We start from the raw sequence: 22,981 nt of genomic DNA, 5'->3' as shown, positions 1-22,981 counted from the left end.
GTGCTGCTCTGTCTTTGCTTTTTACCTCTCCATTTGAAACACTCCAGATGGTTATGTTCATTTTATTGTTTTAATCTTGCCTTGCAATTTCCACCCTGTTTTGAAAGCCCTAAGGGTCAAGAATTTCACCCGACAGAGACCTAAGCCATCCAGGCAGGAAGTTGAAAGCTGCCTCTTACTGGAAATAACTGAGAATGAAACTAGTGTGGAATCTTTTTTGCTTCCCACACTCCAGGCCCCCTAGTTCCAGCTTTCCAAGGAGGCAACAGGGGATTTTCTGCTATTATCTGCATGTAAGCTTTTGTTGTTGTTGTTGCTTCAGTTGACACGATGACACTGTTAAGCCTGATGTGCTTATTTTATTTTATTTTCATTGAGAAGCCATCTGGGATGAGGCAGTTATGAGTCAGCTGAAGATAGCTGCGTTTGAAATGAGCAAAGGATCAGAAATTCAGTTTCTGGATCTTATTTCCTGTCTTCGTAACCATAGATATATCCAGCTTCTGACTTGGCTGGCTTTGAAATAATATATTCTTTTCCTTTGCTTCTATTTTTCCCCGCTGTCTAACTCTGGCCCGGAGCAGACATAATGCTGCTTTATTTCTTAACTGTGGGTAGGAGCCAGCATTTTGAAGAAACCAGTTGCAAAACAGGAATTAACTGTAATTCAGTCCCCCCCCCCCCCCAATAATAAAGATATGACTAAATTGCATTGTATCACATCAGTTACAGTTATGTCTGTGACTTAATTTACTTTGGAAATGACATCATTGACATCATCACACTTTTAGGTTGCTGTGGGGGTTGGCATCCAAAACTTTGCCTTAAAATAGTTCCCACCCCTGCCCTAGATCCTTTTCCATTTGTAGGGACAGCTGGTTGGAGGGAAGCCATCCAGATTCTTCAGAACTGGGAATACTGTGCTCAGTTCCCACCCAGCCAGTGTGACTTATAGGCTTTTGTTGATGTTTTTACATCCCACTGTAATGCAATGGGCCCTTCACATTTGCTGAGGTTAGGGGCACAGGACTCCCATGAAAGTGGGGAAAATGCCAATAAAAACCCCACTTTTATTTTCCTGAGAGAATAATTCTCTAGGAAACTCTGGATCCTCCAGTGCAACTCTGTGGCCAATATTCAGCAGAAGCCAACCATAGAATTGTACTGGAGGACTTACAATTTTTTAGAGAAGTGTTTTCTTTAGAAATGTCTAGGTCCTCCAGCATGACTCTGTCTATGATCAATGTGTGGCAGAGTTACACTGGAGGACTTAGACATTCCTAGAGAGAACATATTAATCAAATCCATGAATAATCAAATCTGCAAAAGTCAAAGCCACAAATGTGGACAGCCACCTGTATTTATTTTCAGTCTGTGAGGTCATAATCATATAAGACTATATAATTACATCTTAAGAACTGTTATAGAGTATAATGTCATACTGAAAGAATAATAATAATAATAATAAAATAATATGTGAATAAATATATTATTCTAAAAAAGCCACTCTGGGCTTTAGACTCAACTTGACAGGAGCTGTCCAAGGTACTGGACCTGCTGGGGATTGCATTTGACACCTGAGACACCTCCTCTGAAATTCAGACTAAGGGTGCGTCCACACTGCAGAAATAAAGTAGTTTGACACCACTTTAACTTCCATGCTCTATCCTACAGAATCCTGGGATTTGTAGTTTGGTGAGGCACCTGAGCTTTCTGAAAGGCCAGGCTGAATACCTTCACCAAACTACAAATCCCAGGATCCCACAGGATGGAACCATGATGGCGTTAAAGTGGTGTCAAACTGCTTTATTTCTGCAGTGTGGCAGGTCTCACAATCCCCAAGTGGATTCACTGCCCTACTAACAAAGAAACCATCAGCTGTCAATGCACATTCAGGACTGGGTTGTGCAGAGAGGAGTCATAAGGGGAAAAGTAGGTGTGAAATGAAAATTGTAAAGCAGAGGTGACATTTTTGAGATAGCTACAAAAAGAGGGAGAAGCCAGGAGCTTTCATTCAATACAGTTATCACTTGTCGATTCCATTTTTTAATTGCCATGGCTCCAATCCTATGGAATCCTGGGATTTGAGTTTGGAGAGGCACTAGGGCTCTCTGGCTGAGAATTCTAAATGTACACATGTACATACCAGTCAATTTATGGTGACCCCATTGATTTCATAAAGTTTTCTTAGGTAAGGGATACTCAGAGGTGTTCTTGCCAGTTCCTTCCTCTGGAATATAGCCTATAGCACCTGGTATTCTCCCTGACTAACAAATCCCAACATATCATAGGGTGGACCCAGGACAGTTAAAGTGAAATCATAGTGCTAAAATGATGCGGTATGAAAGGGCTCATAGTGAGAGAGCAACTCATATTTTTAAAATGTCAGTTTGTGACGCTTCTCTAACAAGGAAAAAAACCTTTAAAAATCCTTTAAGCTCTCTCTGATTTATAAGGCAGCACAACCATTCAATTTTGACAGCCAGCTTTCAATTCCAGCTGTTTTGAGCACTGTGCATGAGAAAGCAGGCATAACTGCAGCTAGCCTGGCTTCTTCCTTGCATTTATCACTGCCCATCTGTCATCCCAGACTCCCCCTCTGCCCTGGGAAACTGAAGCCTAAGTGAAGCCAAGAGCTTTTTCTTTTCTTTTTTTCTGTTTCGTTTCCTCTTTAATAGACCCTCAAATTCCCTGTACCGAAGGTAAGGGCGGCAACCCCAGAGATCCGGCACACATCACATTCACTTAAAGAGAAATTTGTAAGAACAATGGCAGGAAACACTGAAGGGTGGAACACAATAAATGGAGCACAGAGTCTACGAATCAAGGAGCTTCCTGATTGGCTTGATTTGCTGTGGACAAGAGCACTTGGAATAACCTTGAAATTATTGTCCCACTGGGATGAAATAGCTTTTCTCTCAAGCAGCGCTTGTCACATGCTACCTTGCGTAATGCAAGTTTGTTGTACAAACAAAATCTCTAAGGAAGATATCAGGTTGGCGGAAGGGAGGCAGGATGCTGCTGTTGATACTCAGGGAGGGCTGTTCTCTGCATGTCCATGGCGAGCGAGAGAGACCCACCCTTGTCTTGGACTTTTTTCTCTGACTACTCATATTCAGTAGGGGGGGGGGATGGTTGCTTCATGTTTCTAACTGGTTACTATTCTACTTGTCTGACCAATACAAGCTGCATTCTGGCCATCAACCAATATGAGGGCTTGATCAGCTAGGTTGTCTCCTATTGATCCCACTCTTAGCTCCACCCATGGCTTACCCAAACATCTCCCCATAGCACAATAGATATTGTTAGGGTTGGTTGGTTGATACCAAATGGGGTTCCTGTAACCTTGATCATGAGTAGATTAAAGAATAAAATGTGCTACAGTAAAGCTCTGTCACACAAGAGTAAGGTTCCTGTCCAACCTTCCCTTCCAAATCCCAAGCCGCAGATGTCCCCTCTCAATACAGTCAATGGAGAGGGAGGGGAGGGGTGCGGAGGGTGCTGGTGACATGAACAGAACTGGGTGGTCTTTCATGCCCCCACTCTCCACTCTTCAATGGAGAGATATCCAACTTGGCAGTCCTAGATATTTTGATGACATATTCCATATGTGATATACCAAGTTCTGATCATGATCTGGTCTAATTCAGACTACTTTGCTGTTCTTCCAAACCCAGTATTTCTGATCTCAGAGGTTCCCAGACCCAATTTTGATAAATTATTGAACAACAAGACCATGTAGATCAGGCTTGAGGAACATGTCACTCTCTAAACATTTTTGGACTGCAACTCCCTTAAGACCTAGCCAGACTTTCTAGTGGCAAGGGATGTTGGGGTTTAGTGTCTAGGCACTTCTGTCCTTAATGGCAGTGCTCCGGCCTCTGCCTCCAAACTGCCTCTGAAGCCAAGTCTGGGGAAGAAGCCTCAGAGAGGCAGGGAGGGGGGGAGAGAGGACGGAAGGAAGGAAGGAAGGAAGGAGGGAAAGGAAAGGAAAGGAAGACAGACAGACAGAATTCAGTTCAGTTGTCCCCAGTGGCAGCATGGCTTCATGCATGTGCCACCATTCGAGACAATGCAGGCTTGCCGTCTGTGGATGGTCAAATTCACAGATGGCAAGTCTGCGGATACCAAAGTCCCACTATGTAGCCACAATAATCATACATATGTATTTAATGATGTAGGTATATCCCATTGGCCTAAACCTAAAGGTTAGTCCCAATTAGGGTAGACTTGCTGAATCAGTGGAACACATGTAAGTGTTGCTGGGCTGAATTCCCACTGATTTTCTGTCTAGAAGTAACATTTGGATTTAGGCCAATTTATTGATGCAGTAGACTTTACTTTTGAGTAAACCTGCATAAGGATTGGGTGGTCAGTTCCATGACCATTGACATTTCTTCATGTGAGATTTCCTATTCTACTTTTGTCTAGGCAAACCCGGAGGAACACGCTAAAGGGGTGGTGGTGGATATTTCATTCCCCATTTCCCCAGATATTCTGTCACTGACCTTAAAGTATCCATGGAGGAAATTTGGAGGGAAAAAACACTGCAAGGAAATTAGAGTGGGTGAGAGTGCAGAGTTACTCTTCACTTCACATTCTGTTCTGCTCCCACAACTGTGTAAATATGCGGTATGCCTAAAGCCTTAAAATCACTTGGTACTATATCCAAAGAAATGGGTTTATATCCATGAAAGCTCATGCAAAAATAAGAACTAATTGGTCTTAAAGGTTCTGTGTACAAATCACCACTTCAAGTACAATTGCTGTTTTGTTTCTCTGTGTATAGATACCAATAATATGGTATAAAGGGTAACGTAACAGAGACACGGGAGTGTAGTGATTTGAGTGTTGGACTATAACTTTGGAGACCAGGGTGCAAATTCCCATTCAACCATGGAAATTCACATACTTTCTCAGCCTGAGAGGAAGGCAATGGCAAACTTGATCTGAATAAATCTTGCCAAGAAAACCCTGGGATAGCTTCCCCTGAGGCTTGCCCTAAGTCAGAAATGACTTGGAGGCATAGAAAAACAAGAAGAAGGAGGAAGAGTAAAATAACATAACGATACCCAAGGTCAGTGTTTGTGTACAAAACAATCGAAGAACAACAATTTTAATGAAAGAAAATAGTCAGCAGTATCAAATAAAAACAGTATTATTGTCTTGCCTCAACGTGTCTTCCATACATTCATGGCTTATTTATTTTCAAGTAGGTGTCCTGGCCTATACAAATTCTTGGAGTGCAAATCAACAAACAGTCAATATTATGGCCATGGCTCCATAGACTCATTGTCTACGTCCAGCTCTTCTGAACAATAGACAAACTTGAGGAAGAATAATATTTACATCTAAACTATTTACATCCTTAAAAAAGGAAATGAACCTGCTCCTGGGAATAGGGTTGGGCAACCAGAAGAAAGCAAATGCAACCTTTTAAAAATACACACACATACAAATTACATTGAAGTACAGGTGGAAAAACAAATGAGGAAACCCTTTGGAAGAACCAGCTGCTAAAGGTTTAGATTGTGGCAGGAGATGGATGGGCAAACAGCTTAACAAGTTCTTAAACTGAGCTCTTGTGCGGAACAGATCCCTTCGCAAATATACCATTGTGGTTACAGTTATGATAATTCACTTTTATTAATCCCCTGCATATGGTACTCAGAGAAGTTTACTGACTCAACATACAGATTATGTTTTCTGACTAAACTGAAGGGGCATTTACCCATACAAATGAACTGAGATTATTTGAGAAACTGTCAAATGCATTTGATCTAGAAGAGATGAAGATGAATAATGAACAGTTAGGTATATTATTGTTCCTCATAGTGCAGCTAAAGTTAGTCTTTGGGGCTAAAGTTCAGTGCTCCCCTTCCAAATGAACATACATACTGTGACAGGTGATGGGGCAGTTGCAAATGGACCTGGTATGAGCACCTGCACTGCTGTAACCTATCCTCAAACCATCCAAATTTGGCAGCCTCACAACTCCTCTGCTGTCTCACTTTTTCAGCTGCCTTTAAATTGTCCTGGTTTCTCCCTCCTCTTCCTGCTTTCCAGCTTTGTCCTCTGCTTACTTCAACTGCTGCAAAGTGAATTTGAAGTACAAAAGTACTTTGCACTCACTTAACAAGAAAGAAAGGAGAGAGTGGAGTCCTGTCCTTCCTAGGCCTCATTCCCACTACATAATAACCTGGTTTGCAAACCAATCTGAACCAGTTTGAATGGCCCTGATTCACACTTGCACCAAATTTCTGGTGTGGTTTGTTGAGGGGGCTCCAGGGCTAAACCCATTTAAGCCAGTTCTTCCAGATTCATGGCATTCCCCGCTTCTTTTGCAATGAATTGATTCAGTGCAAGTATAAACGGGCTGCAGATCTCAATTGGTTCCCTGTGGTGGGGTCACCCCGTGATGTGACTCCATGTTGAATTGATCCATTGCTGAATGTGAACGCGAAGTGGATTAAATTGAAACAGGTAGGGTTGATCGCAGTTCGAATAGCATGAACATCTATTCAGCGCTAAATCACTTCATTGATTTGACTCAAAAATGATTTATTTTGTAGTGGGAATGAGGCCCTAAACTAACTCATAAATTCTAGGGTTTCTCTGCTTCAAATAATAGTTTTGTGTGTTCTTCCTTATTAATAACTTTTGCCTCTTGTTGCCTAACATAACCTTTTGACCACACTCTGACATGGCTCAGCCACATATATGCTGGCTTTCATCTGTAAAATGTGGAAATATGTGTTGTGCACATGCTGGGGTGAAGTTTGGGGCTGTATAGTTATTAGTCTGATGGAAGCTAAAAACTAGAGGCTAGGAACTGGCCAGTACTCCAAATCAAAAAGAAACCAGGAGGCAAGGTTGTGGTGCAAACCAGAACTCAGGACCAGGCAAGTCAGAATCAAAGGCCAAACCAGGCAGCAAAGCTAAGGAGCAAGCCAAAAAAAAAAAGGACCAAAATAAAAACAAAAAATTCAGAAACCAAGAAATCAGGATTAAATCAAAGTTTAGGAATCACAAGGTGAAGCAAGAAGCCTTTTGATCCTCCACCCAGCCCAGGAGGATGACTTGGGTGATTTACTACATAGGGCAGGCACACATAGAGTCAGCACTTCCTGACAGTGAGTGACACATTACTTCCAGGAATGGGAGCACATGAGTCTCCAGTGATGGTGCTTGTAGCTATGCAATAAAATCAGTTGGAGTTTTTTTAAAACCACAGATAAATGAAATCTTAAAGTCATTCGCTGTGGGAAAGTGCTGAGAATACCCTTCAACATGTTAAATAGAGTGTTAACAAGAGATTTTCAAGCCCTGAAATATAATGTCCCCATGGGAGATACAAAGATGTTGACATTCTCAAGGAGAGATTGAAAAATACAAAGAAATGTCTGTCAAGCTATAAAGCTCACATGGACTGAGGCCAGCTTAAACAAGAAGTAGGTCCTGTTTACATAATGTACTTTCTCACAGGACACACCTCCTGAATTAATGAATTTTTCATTCTGGATATTTTCTAGATTCTCTTGGTAAATGTCATCATTTACTAGCAAATGGTGGCGAGTGAACTAAATTTCAGTTTTTTGAATTGTGGACGCTACTTGGGTATAACTGAGATTTGCCTGTATACTTCAGGAAAATGTTGGACCTATTATAGATATTTATCAGCACGGCCTGGTAAACATTGGCATATACAGTGGGCCTTTGGTATCCACTGGAGTTTGGCCCCAAGACCTCCCGTGGATACAAAAATCTGAATGCTCAGTTCCCATTAACCATTGGTGTCCCTTAGTGACAAAATCAAGGCTTGCTTTTTGGAACGTCTATTTCTTGCAATATTTTCAAAATGTTGATGTTTGAATCCATAAATAAAGAATGTGTGGATACAGAGGGCTGACTGTACTTGAAAAATGTAGAAATCAGGATGAAAACTGTCCATAGCTAAAAGTATTAGATTATTCTTGATATTTACCAGTGTTGCTTCCACCACCTCAGTCAGGATTTTGAAAAGGGTTTATTTGCCATTCTGACAAATGTTTGCCTCCATGAAACAAGTTGCTTTATTTGTGCTGTTTTCTTGTAAGTGTAATTACAAGCTATTAGTTCAGTGCACTACTTTGGACATCGTTTTGTTTTGTTTTTTTAAGAGGGCCTGCACAGACTCTTGTGCTATGGCACATGACAAACCTCTTTGGAGAGGAAGCTTTCAAAAGCTACTAGTGCTACCCTATGGGATCTTCTGCTCAAACAAAAAATAGGAAAGATCCTACTGACTGCTCCCAAGCTACAGGACCAACTTGTGCTTGTTGGATACCAGGTCCTGTTTATAGCTTGCTGTGAGCTTCGTTGTTAGGATGTTCACCAAGAGAATCATAAAGATCCTTAGTCATTAGGGGATATTCCTTTTTTCTTGATGGCCTGAAATCCAATCTTGAGAAGTCACACATTTCAGAATAGAGGTGGGGCAGCAAACATTTTGGAACAGAGCTTCCTGTTGGAATTGAGGATTTCCGATAAATTCTCAAGGGGAGAGAGTTGGGCTCTCCTCAGTGTTACAGGACTGGGAGGGCTTGGTTAAATGCCACCCCACCCTAAATATCACCACAATAAATAAGATAGAGAATTTCAGTCTCATGCAGATCCATGAACCTTTTACACAGGAAGCAATGCATCTGGCCTCTGCTTCTTCCAGTCCTCCTCCGTTAACCCCTTGTTTTCTTCCTCTGTACCAACAAGCAACCTTTATTCAAGGAGGGGAGATTCCCCCCCCCCCCCAAATATATTCCAAAAGTAGGAAAAAGAAACTTCTTTCAATTCTCTGACAAACACTTGTCTTCTTTCTATTCACTAGCAAACACTTGGCAAAAATGTCGGCCTTTCCACAACATGAATGAAGCTATAAAGCCCCACTGCCCACATGCATTTTTCTGCTCACAAATAAGTTGGAGAATTTGGAGGAGGTCATTTGTGCTCTGATTTAATATATTGCACATAGAGAGAGGAGAGAGAATACCACGGGCTGTGAGCTGGCTGAAAGTGTGGGCTACCACACTATCTGTGTGCTGCTGCTGTAGGTTTGTTTGTTTTGCCTGAATCAAAAGATCTCAAAGGAAAAGTTCAGGGAGTGGGGGGACTGAAATCCATCAGCAGATGTTTAGGTGCAAGCAGTGATATTCTACAGCAGCTAAAGTTCACCTCTACTTTGTTGTTGTTGTTAACTGCCCTCGAATCATCATTGACTCATAGGGACCCTATGGATGAGACATCTCCAAGCCTCCTCTATCTTCCACTGCTCTGCTTAAATCTTGTAGATTCATGCCAGTGAACTCCCTAATTGAGTCTAGCCATCTGGCATGGGGTCTTCCTCTCTTTCTGCTGCCCTCCACCTTTCCTAACATTATTGTCTTTTCCAATGAGGCATGCCTTCCACTAGTGAAAATAAAATAAAAATAATAGTGACTGTCATTTCTTTTCCAAGTGGCTTCCATATTCATGTAGCATTGTACTCAGGGCCCTTGAAGAGGCAAAGGGCAGTTGTCAGCCACTGGCTATTAAGAGGAGCACTGGTAGTAGATTCTCTCTCTCTCTCTCTCTCTCTCTAACACACACACACACACACACACACACACACACACACACACACACACTTGTTGTTTGCCTTCAAGTCATTCTCAACTTGGGAATCCTAAGGTGAATCTCTCATGGGGTTTTCTTGGTAATAATTTTTCAGAGGAGTTTTGCCATTGTCTTCCTCTGACTCTGAGAGAGTGCGATTTGTCCAAAATACTGTTGTACTTTTACATCTTTTAAATCTGTTTTATCTCATTCTGATGTTTAATATGATTTAGCTTATTTAAATTATTTTACTGTTTTAAACTATTTAATGCTATTTGTAAGAATGCTGAGATCTTTTGAGAGTAGGGTATAACTATTTGAAGAGGAGCAGGAGGAGGAGGCAATGGCAACGACAACAAACAACTTACTCGAGGTCACCTAGCAGAATTCCATGACCAAGTAAGGTTTTGAACCCTGATCTCTTGGAGTCCTACCCCAATGCTGAAAGCATTACACACAAAATAATTTGCTATCAGCATGTGGTGAACAAGATCAGAAGGGGTTATTCCAGGGACGTAGCCAAGGGAGGGGGGTTCTTGGGGTCCGGACCCCCCTTCCGTTAGATAAAATGAATGGTGTGTGCTGCTGCGTCGCCGCACCCAAGCCCCATTATAATGGTGGCACTTAGTCTGGACCCCCCTTCCCAAAATCCTGTCTATGTCCCTGGTTATTCCACCCATGCAAAATTTGTGTGTCTATAAATAAGTGGATTTTAATAATAATAATAATAATAATAATAATAATAAGTGCTATTTCACCCCCAAAAGAGGTTTAATTCGGTATTGCTAGCTCCCAGGTGCAGCTTTTAGAAGTTACTTTATGAAAACTGCACACACATGCACACACACACACACGGTCCCATATTCTCCATCTAGCTGTCTTGGAGATTAATCTGGGACTTGTATGTCAAAAAATAACTTTCTCAAACTAGGGAATGCTTAACAGTGTACAAACTGTGTCACATTTAGCAGTTTGGGATTCTCAGCTGTTTCTCTTTGTTTCTATATATATCCAGAGTCATCTATGATGGGGCCACCCACTCTCCAGTCAGTATGTGTCAGAGAAGGAATGTACATTTTCACGTTCTTCCTCCTCACATGCAGGGAAAAAAGGTCTCCATCACTTTCTTCCTGCTGTAAGAGTAAGCAAAGATTTGAGAGGTATTTGTACTTTGTGTACTGCCTAGAAAAGCACATGATTTTTCTGTGGGGGGAAAAACACTTTTTTGCACAGAAAAAGTGTTCTCTGTGCAAGAAAAAGTGTTCTCTACACAAAACACACTGTTTCCTAAAGAGCAAGCACTTTTTCTGTCCAAAAATTTGGGTTTTGCACAAGAAACCTACTGTGATTCTGCACAGAATAATTCCTTGAGAAATGGAGCAAACTGTGAAGTATCTCACCTCTGTTCATCTCTCCAGGGGTTTCCCAAGCATCAGGAAATCCATTATTCTACTAGGAGATAAACAGTGCGGAATAATCTTTTTGTCTCTAGAAGGGGATGTAGAGAAAGTTAATTCCTTGGCCTCTGTTGATAAGGAAAAAACAAAACTGATTCTAAGTAGTGATGGACGTCTGGGCAGACTAGTACCTCTTCTCTGCTCCTAGAAAAGAAAATAACTTTAGAAGGATCTATCCTATCCTCCTATTTGCAGTGAGGACAGGGTAATAAAATATAATAAAATAAAAATATTAAAAGGAAGATAAAATACAATATGTGTAATGTAGCTGTAAATAAACCATAAGCAATAAATTTATATTTATATTACTGTTTTTAACTTACATTTTGCAATGCCCTGTCCATTTCTTCAATGTCCTACATTTTATGGTGACATCTGGTAACCCTGTACTAATGGACATCCTACCAAGGCACCTTCTTGGGGAAAAAAGAAATGGCCATGAAAAAGAACAGATGGTGGCAAGAGTATTTCTTTCTCTGCATTGTGCATCTGCATTGTGGAGGATGCAGCCACCCACAGAGAGCAAGACTTCTCTTTTTGCTTTGTAGAAGGACATAGCCCCCTCCCAGTGGCTTCTGAACTCAACCAATTCAGTGTTGGTGGTGCAGCTGGATACATCCATACACCAGCTGATGAGAGAGGCAATCGATCATGTGTGAGCCATTCATAAAGGAATGAAAAGGGGTGAAAGTCTTCTTTTTGCAAGGTTAATTAATTAGGATTTCGAATTCAGCTCCATACCCTCTTTAAGTAACATCTGGGTGTCATGTCTAATGCAAAGAGAAACAGCAAGCTAGCTTACCTTTTTGCTGCTGTTCGTCAAAATGTAACACTTTTTTGCCCTACAATTTTGTACTGAGATACTGCCAATGAAGATACTTACTTGGAAATAAATGAAAGAAATCAATCTAGTTTTTAAGATCCTATGAAATTCATGGGGCTGCAATAAATCGGCAGACAATCTGAAGGCAAACATACAAATGTTATTTTAAAAAACAAAATATTATTTGGCATAATCTTTAATGAGAAGCAGTTTACTCCATCACATGAAGTAAGGTGGAATACACAAAAGTTTGTCAGATAAAACATATCAGTCTTAAAGTGCTACAAGATATCATGCCCTTAATGCAATTGTTAATCTCAACTAGACTCAACCATTGAAATAGGCAAATCCAATATTGATTGTTTGATGTGGGCCTTTGTAGATTTTGCTGCAATAGACAAACATAGCTCCCTCCTAGCATTTTTTTTTTCAAAACTGAAGGGGAAAATATATGCTTCAAAATTAGACATTTATTTATTTATAAAAATTCATTTCATTTTACCACTCTGATTCAATTTAATTAACTTCCTTTGTGTTATAAATTCAGACCTCTTTAGTGTACAGTGTTGCTAATGAAAGATTAGGAGAAATTAATGGGGAGATCTACAACCCAGATGCAAATCTGATTTAATTAACTATCGCTTTTGCCTCAGCACTTTTGGGACTGTTGTTCTGTAAGGGAAGCTAAGATACTTTGCAGCACCTTAACCATACAACAACTTCCAAAATTCTTTGGGAGAGTTGCTTTTGCCAGAGTTAAAGTTGCATTCAACAGATAATAAATTGGTTGTGCAGATAGGCTCTGTAATAGATTAATTTGTAAAACTTGAATGCAAGATTGGAGATTGTGCATATTCACAAGGGGGTTGTCCTTTTTTGTATGCTTTTTAAATTTGATTTTCAAAAAATTGAAATACGGTGTAGGCAGGTCCCAAATTCTTCTTTTGCAGCAGGTCATCTTGGTTCACAGAAATCAAGCAAAGCAAAGTCAAGGGTTTTACAATTTGTGCTCTCTCCATGTCAAAGGCCACTCAGCTTTTCCTAGTATTTCTTTGATGAGCATTGGAAGATGCTGCTGACATCTTTCTTTGCATCTCCTCTGTGTTTGATCTATAATAGTGGAGACAATGGAGACAAAGTGTATGAACAAGAGAAAGAAATCTGCCTTAGAAATGCCTTTGTTGTTGCTGCTGTTCTGTTTCATTCTGAATTTGTATTTTAAAAAATTGTCTCCCTTATCTGCAAGATAAAATACCTGGAGATGAAGTTATACTGAGATCACATATTCTGAAATTCCCCTTAAAAAAAGGAAACACCATAGAATTTACAGGTTTCTCTGCACTATTTGCAACTAAGCCCTAGGTTGTTCATGCCCCAAAATATTCATGCTTAGAAACCATGGGTGTAAGAGGGAATGAATTTGGATGTACCTGCCTTTTTAACATGCATTTTATCTTGAGCCTGGGGTTGATGCCGTGTAATGGCTGAAACAGCCCTAGGATTTTCTAGATTGATGTACCTGGGCAACAAAAGCCTTTGAATAATGAAAACAGAGCAAGAGATGTCACTAGGGCTAGTGTCACCCAGTGCGGTGACTTATGGTGTCACCTCCACCATTGACCTTACCATACAGAATCCTTAATAATGTTTTTGTACTACTCAAAGATATAGCCGTGTTAGTCTGTAGAATCAGTATGTAGAGAGATCTTGTAGCACCTTTGAGACTAACTGAAAGAAAGAAGTTGGCAGCATGAGCTTTCATAGAATAAAGTGTACTTCCTCAGATGCATTTGCGAAATGCATCTGAGGAGGCAGACTTTAGTCTGCGAAAGCTCATGTTGCCAACTTCTTTCTTTCAGTTAGTCTCAAAGGTGCTACAAGATCTCTCTACATAATGTACTAATATTATGCATAAGTCATAATTCCCATTCATTACTGAATGTAACGGTAATAGTTGTGAGCAAAATAACTAGCAAAATTAAAATTCTACCTTTAAATTCCAATATCAGACACACAACCTAAATGTATGTACATGCCATGTGGTTAAAGTGGAAATTTGGTAAGGTGATTTTTTAAAGAAATTTTAAAAGAATTTTTAAAATTATTTTTTAAATTACATTTTAAATTTTATAAACCTGAGGCCTCTCCTTTCTCCTCCCATTGAGCCTTGCTCCACTCACACTATTCCTTCAGAATTTTAAAGGGATTCAGGTGACTACTGCAGCCCCTTTCTACCAAAAGACAGATGTTTGGGGAACAGTGGTGTTCACCAGGTATGGCCCACACACCTCACACCCTCCTAATGATGCCTCTGAACAAAACATGATGCACTGTGTCAGCACTCAAGACCATGGCGTACTGAAGGTTGTGCATTTTGATTTCAGTTTTATTGCCTAGTCACACCCTTAATTGTACCGATGAGGACTGCTCCCTTGTTGTTATGTATGAAAACAAGCTTCATAATTGCTACTCTATTTCATTAGAGATTAAAAACTCCTTTTGTAAAAGGGCTGCTTTCTATTACAAATTTCTGGCCTATACCAAAAGGATATGATGCAAATTCCTTTAAATTATTTCTACATCCTGTTGCTCCTTCTTCTTTTCATAGGACACAGTATGTAAAGAAACAGACCCTTAATGTTTAAAAATCACTAGTGTTTTCCCTGCTCCAGACATTAAAATACCGGTGCAATATCAAATATATACAGCAGATGTAAGTTAACAAAGAAGGCAGATATGACCTCTTAAAAAAAACCCAATTAACCTCATATTCCGCCAGTATATGCTTTCATACTTGCTTAAGACAGAAAGATGGGGGGGGGGGGTTGAACATCAGTCTTAATGTAAACAACTTGTAATTCATCATTGCCTACAGCACTTAGAATTGATAATTCAAACAAAGATAGAATTACAGATGAACTGGCTACAAATTCTGCCTTAGCACCCTGGTTTAAGATCAATGAAGTAGCAACAGGAATCTATATTTATTACATTAATCACGTATGAACGTGAGCAATAGCCCTGAGGCTTAGACTTCCCAGGATGGCCCTCCATGCTAAATAGCTCTCCCAAATCTTTATCAAGATCAATTTTAATGGCTTCAAAAAGAAAGGGGTGCTGAGACATTTAAAAATATTTCATCATATTCATAAATTAGAAGATAGCACTTCCAGTCTTGGATTTTTAATTTGATTTAATTTAATTTTATTTTTATGAATGCATGTTATTCTACTAGTGTAGCACAGGGTTTACACCATGCTACTAATCTTAATATCCCTGTTTCAAATCTTGCCTCTGCCATTGGTCATCTGTTTGTGGTGGTTGTTAATTGCCATCAATTCAGACTGAATTTATGGTGACCCTCTGAATAAGTGATGTTCAAGACATGCTGTTATCAACAGGTGTGCTCAATTTCTGCAGACTTGGGGCTCCAGCTTCCTTGTCTGAACCAATCCACCTATAATGTGGGCTATTCTGCTGCCTCCCATTTTACCAAGCATTGAAATCTTTTCTAGCGAGTCATGTCTTCTCATGATATTTCCAGCCTCTGGTATGTCTAGCTAAAAGGATAAGATAGCAGGTAATAGAAAGCCTTGTACCCTGAATTCTAGAGACCTGAGGTCAGTCAAAGCAAAAGACAGCAATCTTGGGAGGATAAACAGCCTGAATTGATAAAAGGCAACTTCCTATATTCCAGGAACTAGAACTGAGCTGATATTTCTCAGTAATGGATTGGACGAGGGCAAACTAATTGAAGCTTAATCCAGACCAAACAGAGGTGCTCCTGGTCAGTCGTAAGGCAGATCAGGGAATAGGGACTTTGCCTGTGCTGGACAGGGTTACACTCCCCCTGAAATCTCAGGCTCACAGCTTGGGTGTGTTCTGAGCCTGGATGCCCAGGTTTCAGCAGTGGCTAGGAGTGCATTTGCACAGCTAAAACTAGTGTACCAGTTGTGCCCATTCCTTGACACATCAGATCTAGCTATGGTGACACATGCTTTGATTACATCCCATTTGAACTACTGTAATGCACTCTATGTGGGGCTGCCTTTGGAAACTTCAGCGGGTTCAAAACACCGCAGCCAGAATGCTGATGAGGGCCAGTTATAGAGAGCATATATCTCCCATGTTGAAACAGCTTCACTGCCTACTGGTTCATTTCCGGGCACAATTCAAAGTGCTGATCATAACCTATAAAACCCTACACAGCTTAGGTCCAGACTATTGGAAAGACCATATCTCCCCCACGAACCACCTAGAGCCCTAAGATCTGCAGAAGAAGGCTTTCTCTTAATCACGCTACCATTACAGGCTCACTTGGTGAGGACACGTGAGAGAGCCTTCTCAGTGGCTCCTCCCACCCTCTGGAATGCATTTCTATAGGAAACTAGGCTGACCCCCTCCCTGCGTGCCTTTTGTCAACAAGCAAAAACATTTTGAATTCAAGCAGGCTTTTAATATGTAATCATGGGATGGCTTATATATGAGCTGTATGTTATATGGGGTGGGTATTGTTGTTTTAATGTATGTAATTTTATATTGTTTTTATTTGATTTGATATTTTTAATTGATTTTTAAAATGTTTTTAATTGTGAGCTGATTCGGATCCTTTTCTGGGAGAAAGGCGGCATACAAATGAAATGAAATGAAATGAAATGAAATGAAATGAAATGAAATGAAATTAAATAAATAAATAAATAAATAAATAAATAAATAAATAAAATAGTTTTATGTATAAGCAGTCTAAACAGTGAGTGCTAATATTAAAATTCCAATTCATTTTGGGGAGGGAGGGAGGGTAATATGTGTGCCTGAATTCAACATTGTGCTAGTGTCCATCTTCTCAAATAAGTTTGGATTGTTCAAAATGGCTATCAGCCTTGTCCCAGTTCTGTCTATGGAAGCTGTTCAGTCAACAGACTGACTCTGGTGAATGCTGGCCTTGCTTTCCTGTTTGTTACATGAATACGTTGCTCACAGTATATCTGATTTATTGACATATGCTTGTAATTTGGAGCTATTTTGAATGTCTAGATTCCATGATTCCATTCCTGGTTCGGTCTGGTCCATCTGTTGTCAGTGCACACAATATGTTCTACATACATGCATATTCAGAAAGGTGGCATTTGAATCTGCCTATATATCCTTGCAGATTCAAAAAGGGTCCCTCCCATTTATTAAATAGAAGAGGGCCAATTCTGTAAGGAATAGAGAAAAGGGGGAGGGGATTCACAATGTGGTTGTATTCTCTCTGAGACAAGTAGAAAAGTAGATAATGAAGCAATCCTGGCTTTGAAGACAGCACCAGAAGCCTTAAGCCAGAGCAGCTAAGCTGGATGAAATGGGAAGGCAAAAGACTAGATGCCTCAGTTGCTTAATGAGCCTTGGGAAGGCAGAATCCATCTAAGAGGATTTATGTCACTTCCAAACCAAAGCATATTCTGAGAAAGGTTCCACTGCAGGCAAATGCTGCTTGATATATAAAGTCTTTATATGCATCTTCTACAGAGGGGATAAAACTAGATTCCCAGTCTCTGGAATAATTCAGTTATATACTTGTGATATGGAAATATCCCAAGATGGTATTCAGGGTGAAGGCCATAACTTTTAACTCCATGTACTATTTAAATATGCCTGTTTGTATAGAGTTTTTGTGGACGTAGCTATCCTAACGGACATGTTTTGCAATTGCCTTTCCGTCTAAGGAATGTAGTATTTCATTTGGTCAACTTAGGAGGCACTTAGGAGACAAGAACAAATACAGCACTTTCTTTTCAGGTGTCCAGTGACTGTTATAGACAGGTCAGGAGGAAGGAAGGATCTGTACAGTACAATGTTTATGGAGGCTTTATTCCAAGTGGAAAGAAGGGTAGAAAGGCCAACAGTCATTCAGGTTGTTTACCCTAGTGCTCTGCTGAGTTACACATATGCTTTACAAGTTAATTTTTATGTTCCATATTACAGTCAGGTTTCTAGACATTCTTTGTACATAGCAGAAGGACATAATCATTAATTACTCTCTTTTTCCTAAAGTTAGCAAAATGAGATGGAAACAGAAAATTAAAACATTTGTCATGACTTGGATAGCTCATTAAAATGATAATGAAGAGACTGATAACTAATCAGGGTTGTTTTAATGTCTGTTGCTTTGAAGCTCAGCCGGTGTCAATGGTCTTTTGCTAGAAGTTAGTGGATCCAGATGGATCCCTGGTCTCTCTCTGGGAGGATTGGGCACCTGTCCTGGTAAGGGCTTGGTTACTACCTGGCATGGGGAGATGATCTGAGCCATCAGTACAATCATTCTCAAATGTTCTCATCTGAACTTTGTAGACCCATAGGCATCTCTTCATACTGCAGGCTGCTGAAAACAATGAAATGATTAGGTCAGCAACTAGAGTGACTTAGGCTAGATACAAGTGAACCAATGCTAAGATCAATTCTGATATCCTTTCTGAGTTTGTAATGGTGGCAAAACAAGAACAGCACACTTCTATACTACTGGGCTCTTCTATGCTGCTATAAAGAAGCAAGAGTTCTCACAGCAGAGAACATCACTTATTACTAGTATTCTTGTGATATTGTTTTTTCATGCAGTTGGAGCCTCCAGTCCCAATGGGGTTGGGGGGATGACCTGATTGTCAATTTAGCCAATCCTCATTCAGATTTCATGTCACTATAGGCAATTATAGCCAATCATCATTTAGATCTATTCAGTACCTTTGCTCACTATTGGTGCTGGAGATTGTAAGATCCATATGGACAAGACTTCTTTTTTAAATATTGTGAGGGGCTTTTGGTGCCCCCACCCCAACATCCAGCAAATAGGAGGAGTCTGGTATGAATCACAAGTATGGAACCATACAAATCCTTTAGGGGATTTTTGCTGCAACATATTCGTTTTTTACAAAGCCCACCCTCTGGGTAGGGATGAAATGTTGGTTCTGGTTCTGGGAATTGCCACTGAATTGTAATCATCATCATCATCATCATCATCATCATCATCATCATCATCATAGTTGAGACTGGAACATCATCATAAGCTTTTATATGGAGTCCGATGGATGTCCGATACAAGATAGTATTCCAACTTGTCTAAAGGAGGCAGTTGTGAGACCTTTGTTTAAAAAGCCATCTTTCAATCCTGCTATAATGAATAATCAGATTTATTCATTTATTAAACAGATCAATGTTTTGGAACCTGTGGTTGCTTCCATACTCCAGGAGTTTCTGTCTTAAATGGATTATCTAGATCCATTTTAATCTGGTTTCAGGCCCGGCTATGGAACAGTGACAGCTTTGGTCACCTTGGTGGATGACCTACACAGGAAACTGGGCAGGTGGAGGGGGGCTTGCAGAATGAGCATTTACCTGTCCTCCAATTCCTCCTGCACCTGGCCTTCTCAGGAGGAGGGGAAGTAGTGGAGGAGCCTTGAAATCATTGCATATCCTTGTGGGCCGCCCAAAATCCTTTGGTGCGCCACATACGGGCCCCAGGCCATATGTTGTGCAGACCTATTCTATGGTAAGCAGAGATTCCACTACCTTAGTCTAAGGGGTCATTCAGACATTGTTGGTTTTTTGAGTGGAACAATGCATTGTGGGTTTGTAATTCACATCTCTGTGAGTTTGGTTGCTCATACATTATGCAAATCTTAAAAAAATCTCTGAAAAAATGTATCAATTATCCCAGGTTATGTGGAGGGTTTGGCAGCCTCCTCCCCCAAAAAAACTTAATCAAATGCATTTGGGATGAATGGGAACAACAGAGATTCAACCCAGATTCATCCTGGATTATTTTCACCTTCTAAATAACCCCTAAAACAGCAGAAGTTCTCAAAATATAGTTCCTTGGGTTTAGTGGTTGTTCTCACATCCATGTGCTCTCAGTCCATTCAATGATGTTCTATAGCACTATAACTCAAGGAAGGAAAAGAAAAGAATGAGACACTTTTTTTTGCTGTTCTTCCAAAATGACTTAAATTAAAAAGAAATCCACTTGAGTGACATATTAAACAGAGCATTGGTGCCAGGAATTGCTGGTAAATACTCCAGGACAAAAGATACATTATTTGTATATTGTAAGCAAATCTGAGAATTATAGCAATAAATACCAGAATCTACCACAGGTGTAAACTATGAAATTGTTATCCTTCCATCCAACCATTCTGGGCCTTTGCGTGGTAACTGTTTGGTGCAGAAGGTCTTTTAATCTGGGCAGTGTTGAATTTGTAATTGTATTTTTTATCATTATTTTTATATCTTAATTGCCTTTTTAAAACTGTTTTAAATGTATATTTGTAATGTAATAGATTCTTTCATTTGTTACTAATTGTTAATGGCCACTAGCCATAGTTTTAAACTTATTTGGTTTTAATTCAGATTGTAAACAGACTTGGATCCCATATTGTGAGAAAGTTGGAGATACAAATTAAATAAATAAATACACATTCTAAGCCAGCTACAAATCAATGGTACATCTATTGCCTTTTAAAACCACCCTTGCTCTGGATCTTGAGATGGTTGTAAGATCTAGATGGAGAAAGAAGCTGGGTTTTATTTTTGCAGCTATAGACACAAATAGATACCTTAACAGATGATTTCCCCAGATTAGTAAAATGTTCTTTAATATATTTCCCAGGTTAGAACAAGAAATAGGAAAGCTAGAAAGCGAAGAATCCCAAATATCTGCCAAAGAGCAAGTCATCTTGGAGAAACTAAAGGAGACAGAGAAATCCTTTGAGGACTTGCAAAAGGTAAGACAATAAATAAATTTTAGAGAATTTAAGAAATATTGAAACAAGATGCATCATTGCTCTTGATGGGGATGATGCCAGTACTGCTAAATTACTTTTTTTCAACCAACTCTTTCCAGCAACTGACACGTAGTACAAGTTGGGATAGATGAGGTATACAGAAGGGCAGAGTAAGGCTGATGTCCAAATAGTCAGTTAAAAAACAGACTGCACTTCTCAATCTGTCAGTGTATCATAATTCAACAGGTGCCTTTGGCATTAGTCATCTATATTGACTGTCCAGATGTCTAGAGTAGTTGTCTGGAAGCTGACTCAAAAATGGTAAATGCTTTCAGCTCACTAAAACAGGAGTTTTCAAAGCAGTGCATATTAACAATGCACTCTTACAGGTGGCTGTTAGAGAAGTAAACCCTATTGAACTTAATAGGAATGACTCCGAAAGAAGTGTGGGATTGCAGCCTAAAAGATTTCAAGTGGTTTAAGATTAAAAAGCTACAATAGCTACTTTAGAGTTAATGAACAGTAGGCCAGATTTTATTTAAATATTCTTATATCCTGTTCAGCACTATCATAAAATTAACACTAAATATTTTTTAAAGTGAAACAGTGTGATGTAGTGGTTTGAGCATTGGAATATGACTAGAGATCAGGGTTCAGTTTCCTGGCTCAGCCATGGAAACCCACTGGATGATCTTGGGCAAGTCATACAATCTCAGCCACAGGAAAACCCATGATAGTTTTGCCTTAGTCACTCTACGTCAGAAACAATTTGAAGGCACACAACAACAACAATTTTTAAGCATACTGAGGCAGAAATCTAGTTGCTACATGGATTATTTTACAAAATCCTGATACACTGCACAGTACATAATTATGCATAGATGTAGAACTATGTAGGACTACAGACGTTCTGGTGACTTTTTCACGATCCCATTCATGTTGCTGTGTGCTTTCAAGTCATTTCTAATTTATGGTGATCCTAAGGCAAACCCATGTCTCCAGAGTCATCATCCAGTGCTCAAACCACTTTGTCATGCTGACTTCCATTCATAGAATACTGAACCGTACAATCACTTATTTATGTGATGAAGGTTTTTCATAAGAATCTCCACAATTTGGTAAGTGACACAATATAACATTGTAGTGAGATAGCACTACTAGCATGCCAAACATTTTCAGACTAAAGAAAAACAAATCTCGTGCAGTTGAAGATCTGTATGAACTAAGGTCATATAATCTGGCAGTGAAGAAATGAAGATAGGATCAGCTGCATGCTACCCTATTGTGTATTTTGACCCTGAGAATTGTTTTATGAAGGTCAGCCATGAATGCACCCTGTGGCCTTAGTCAAGCCATTCTCTCATCTGTCAGGGAGCTTATCGCATGCACAAATAAGCTGGTTTACCTCTTCCACATTCAGTTCAGGATGCCCCTGGATGTTTCAGACCTATTGCCACTAATCTAGCCCCGATGCCACCATCCAGATGCATCCCGAGTTGAAGCCTTGCTCTGCCAGCCATTTTTTGAAGTCAGAAACTCTCCTACTTCAAAAAAGTGCTGGCTGACTTCTGCAACCTACAGACTGTAGGTCTCTTCTGAAGGCTATTAAGGGTCTTCCCCACCCCTTAAATTTGGCCCTCTACTTCTGATTCTGAATACTTTCTCCTGCATTCTTTGGGTATTCTGCATCTACCAAACTGCTTTGATTGAGGATTGCTTCCATGATTGGTGGAAAAGAGGTTTCACTTTCTCTCACCCTAGTATGGAACGAACATGACTTCCAAGTGAAGAAACAGAGCTCTCTTCCTATGCTATCAGCTTATTTTAATAGGCTAGGTGAAAGAGACATTTTCCCCAGGAGGAAACAGTGAAAGGCCTGTTACAGACAGCCAAAATAAAGCTGCTTCGAGTCACAGTAGAGATATGGTGTTTCAATGATGCATGCGTCCTAAGAGTTCAGGAGTCGCACCAAAGCCACACTCCAGCCCTAAGGACTGGAGCGTGACTTTGGTGTGGCTTCTGGACTCTTAGGACACATGCATCATTGAAACACCATACCTCCACTGTGACTCGAAGGAGCTTTATTTTGGCTGTCTGTAACAGGCCAAAGACAAGTGAAAGGTATAATGGGGAAGGATACTCTTCAACATTTCACTGATGAACTCCAGGACATGAGTGGCCAAGCAACATTAGAGTGTTTTCAAAATGACAGAAGTTATTCATGAAGGAAAACATACAAATTAGGAGAGGCAAAAGCAGTTTGTTTTTGCCTGAGCCTACTGGGAAGGGTAAGATTCCACCCCTCCTGTCCTCTGAGATTC

At 40.0% G+C, this 22,981-nt stretch overlaps 1 protein-coding gene across 4 annotated transcripts in view; it reads left to right on the top strand.

The window, feature by feature from the left end:
• PALM2AKAP2 (PALM2 and AKAP2 fusion) overlaps positions 1-22,981 on the top strand; it is a 320,690-nt gene that overhangs the window by 109,978 nt on the left and 187,731 nt on the right. For all 4 annotated transcript variants that reach the window (XM_089488588.1, XM_089488587.1, XM_089488592.1 and 1 more), the window contains exon 4: positions 20,546-20,660. In XM_089488588.1, coding sequence (XP_089344714.1) covers positions 20,546-20,660 — 115 coding nt within the window. The remainder of the gene's footprint in view (positions 1-20,545; positions 20,661-22,981) is intronic.

This window comes from Sceloporus occidentalis, unplaced genomic scaffold (genome assembly GCF_023333645.1).
Source record: "Sceloporus occidentalis isolate IW3139 unplaced genomic scaffold, rSceOcc1.0.p SCAF_1, whole genome shotgun sequence".
NCBI classification, from domain to species: Eukaryota; Metazoa; Chordata; class Lepidosauria; order Squamata; family Phrynosomatidae; genus Sceloporus; species Sceloporus occidentalis.
Note: the sequence above shows the minus strand (reverse complement) of the source record. Positions and strands in the feature narration are given on the sequence as shown.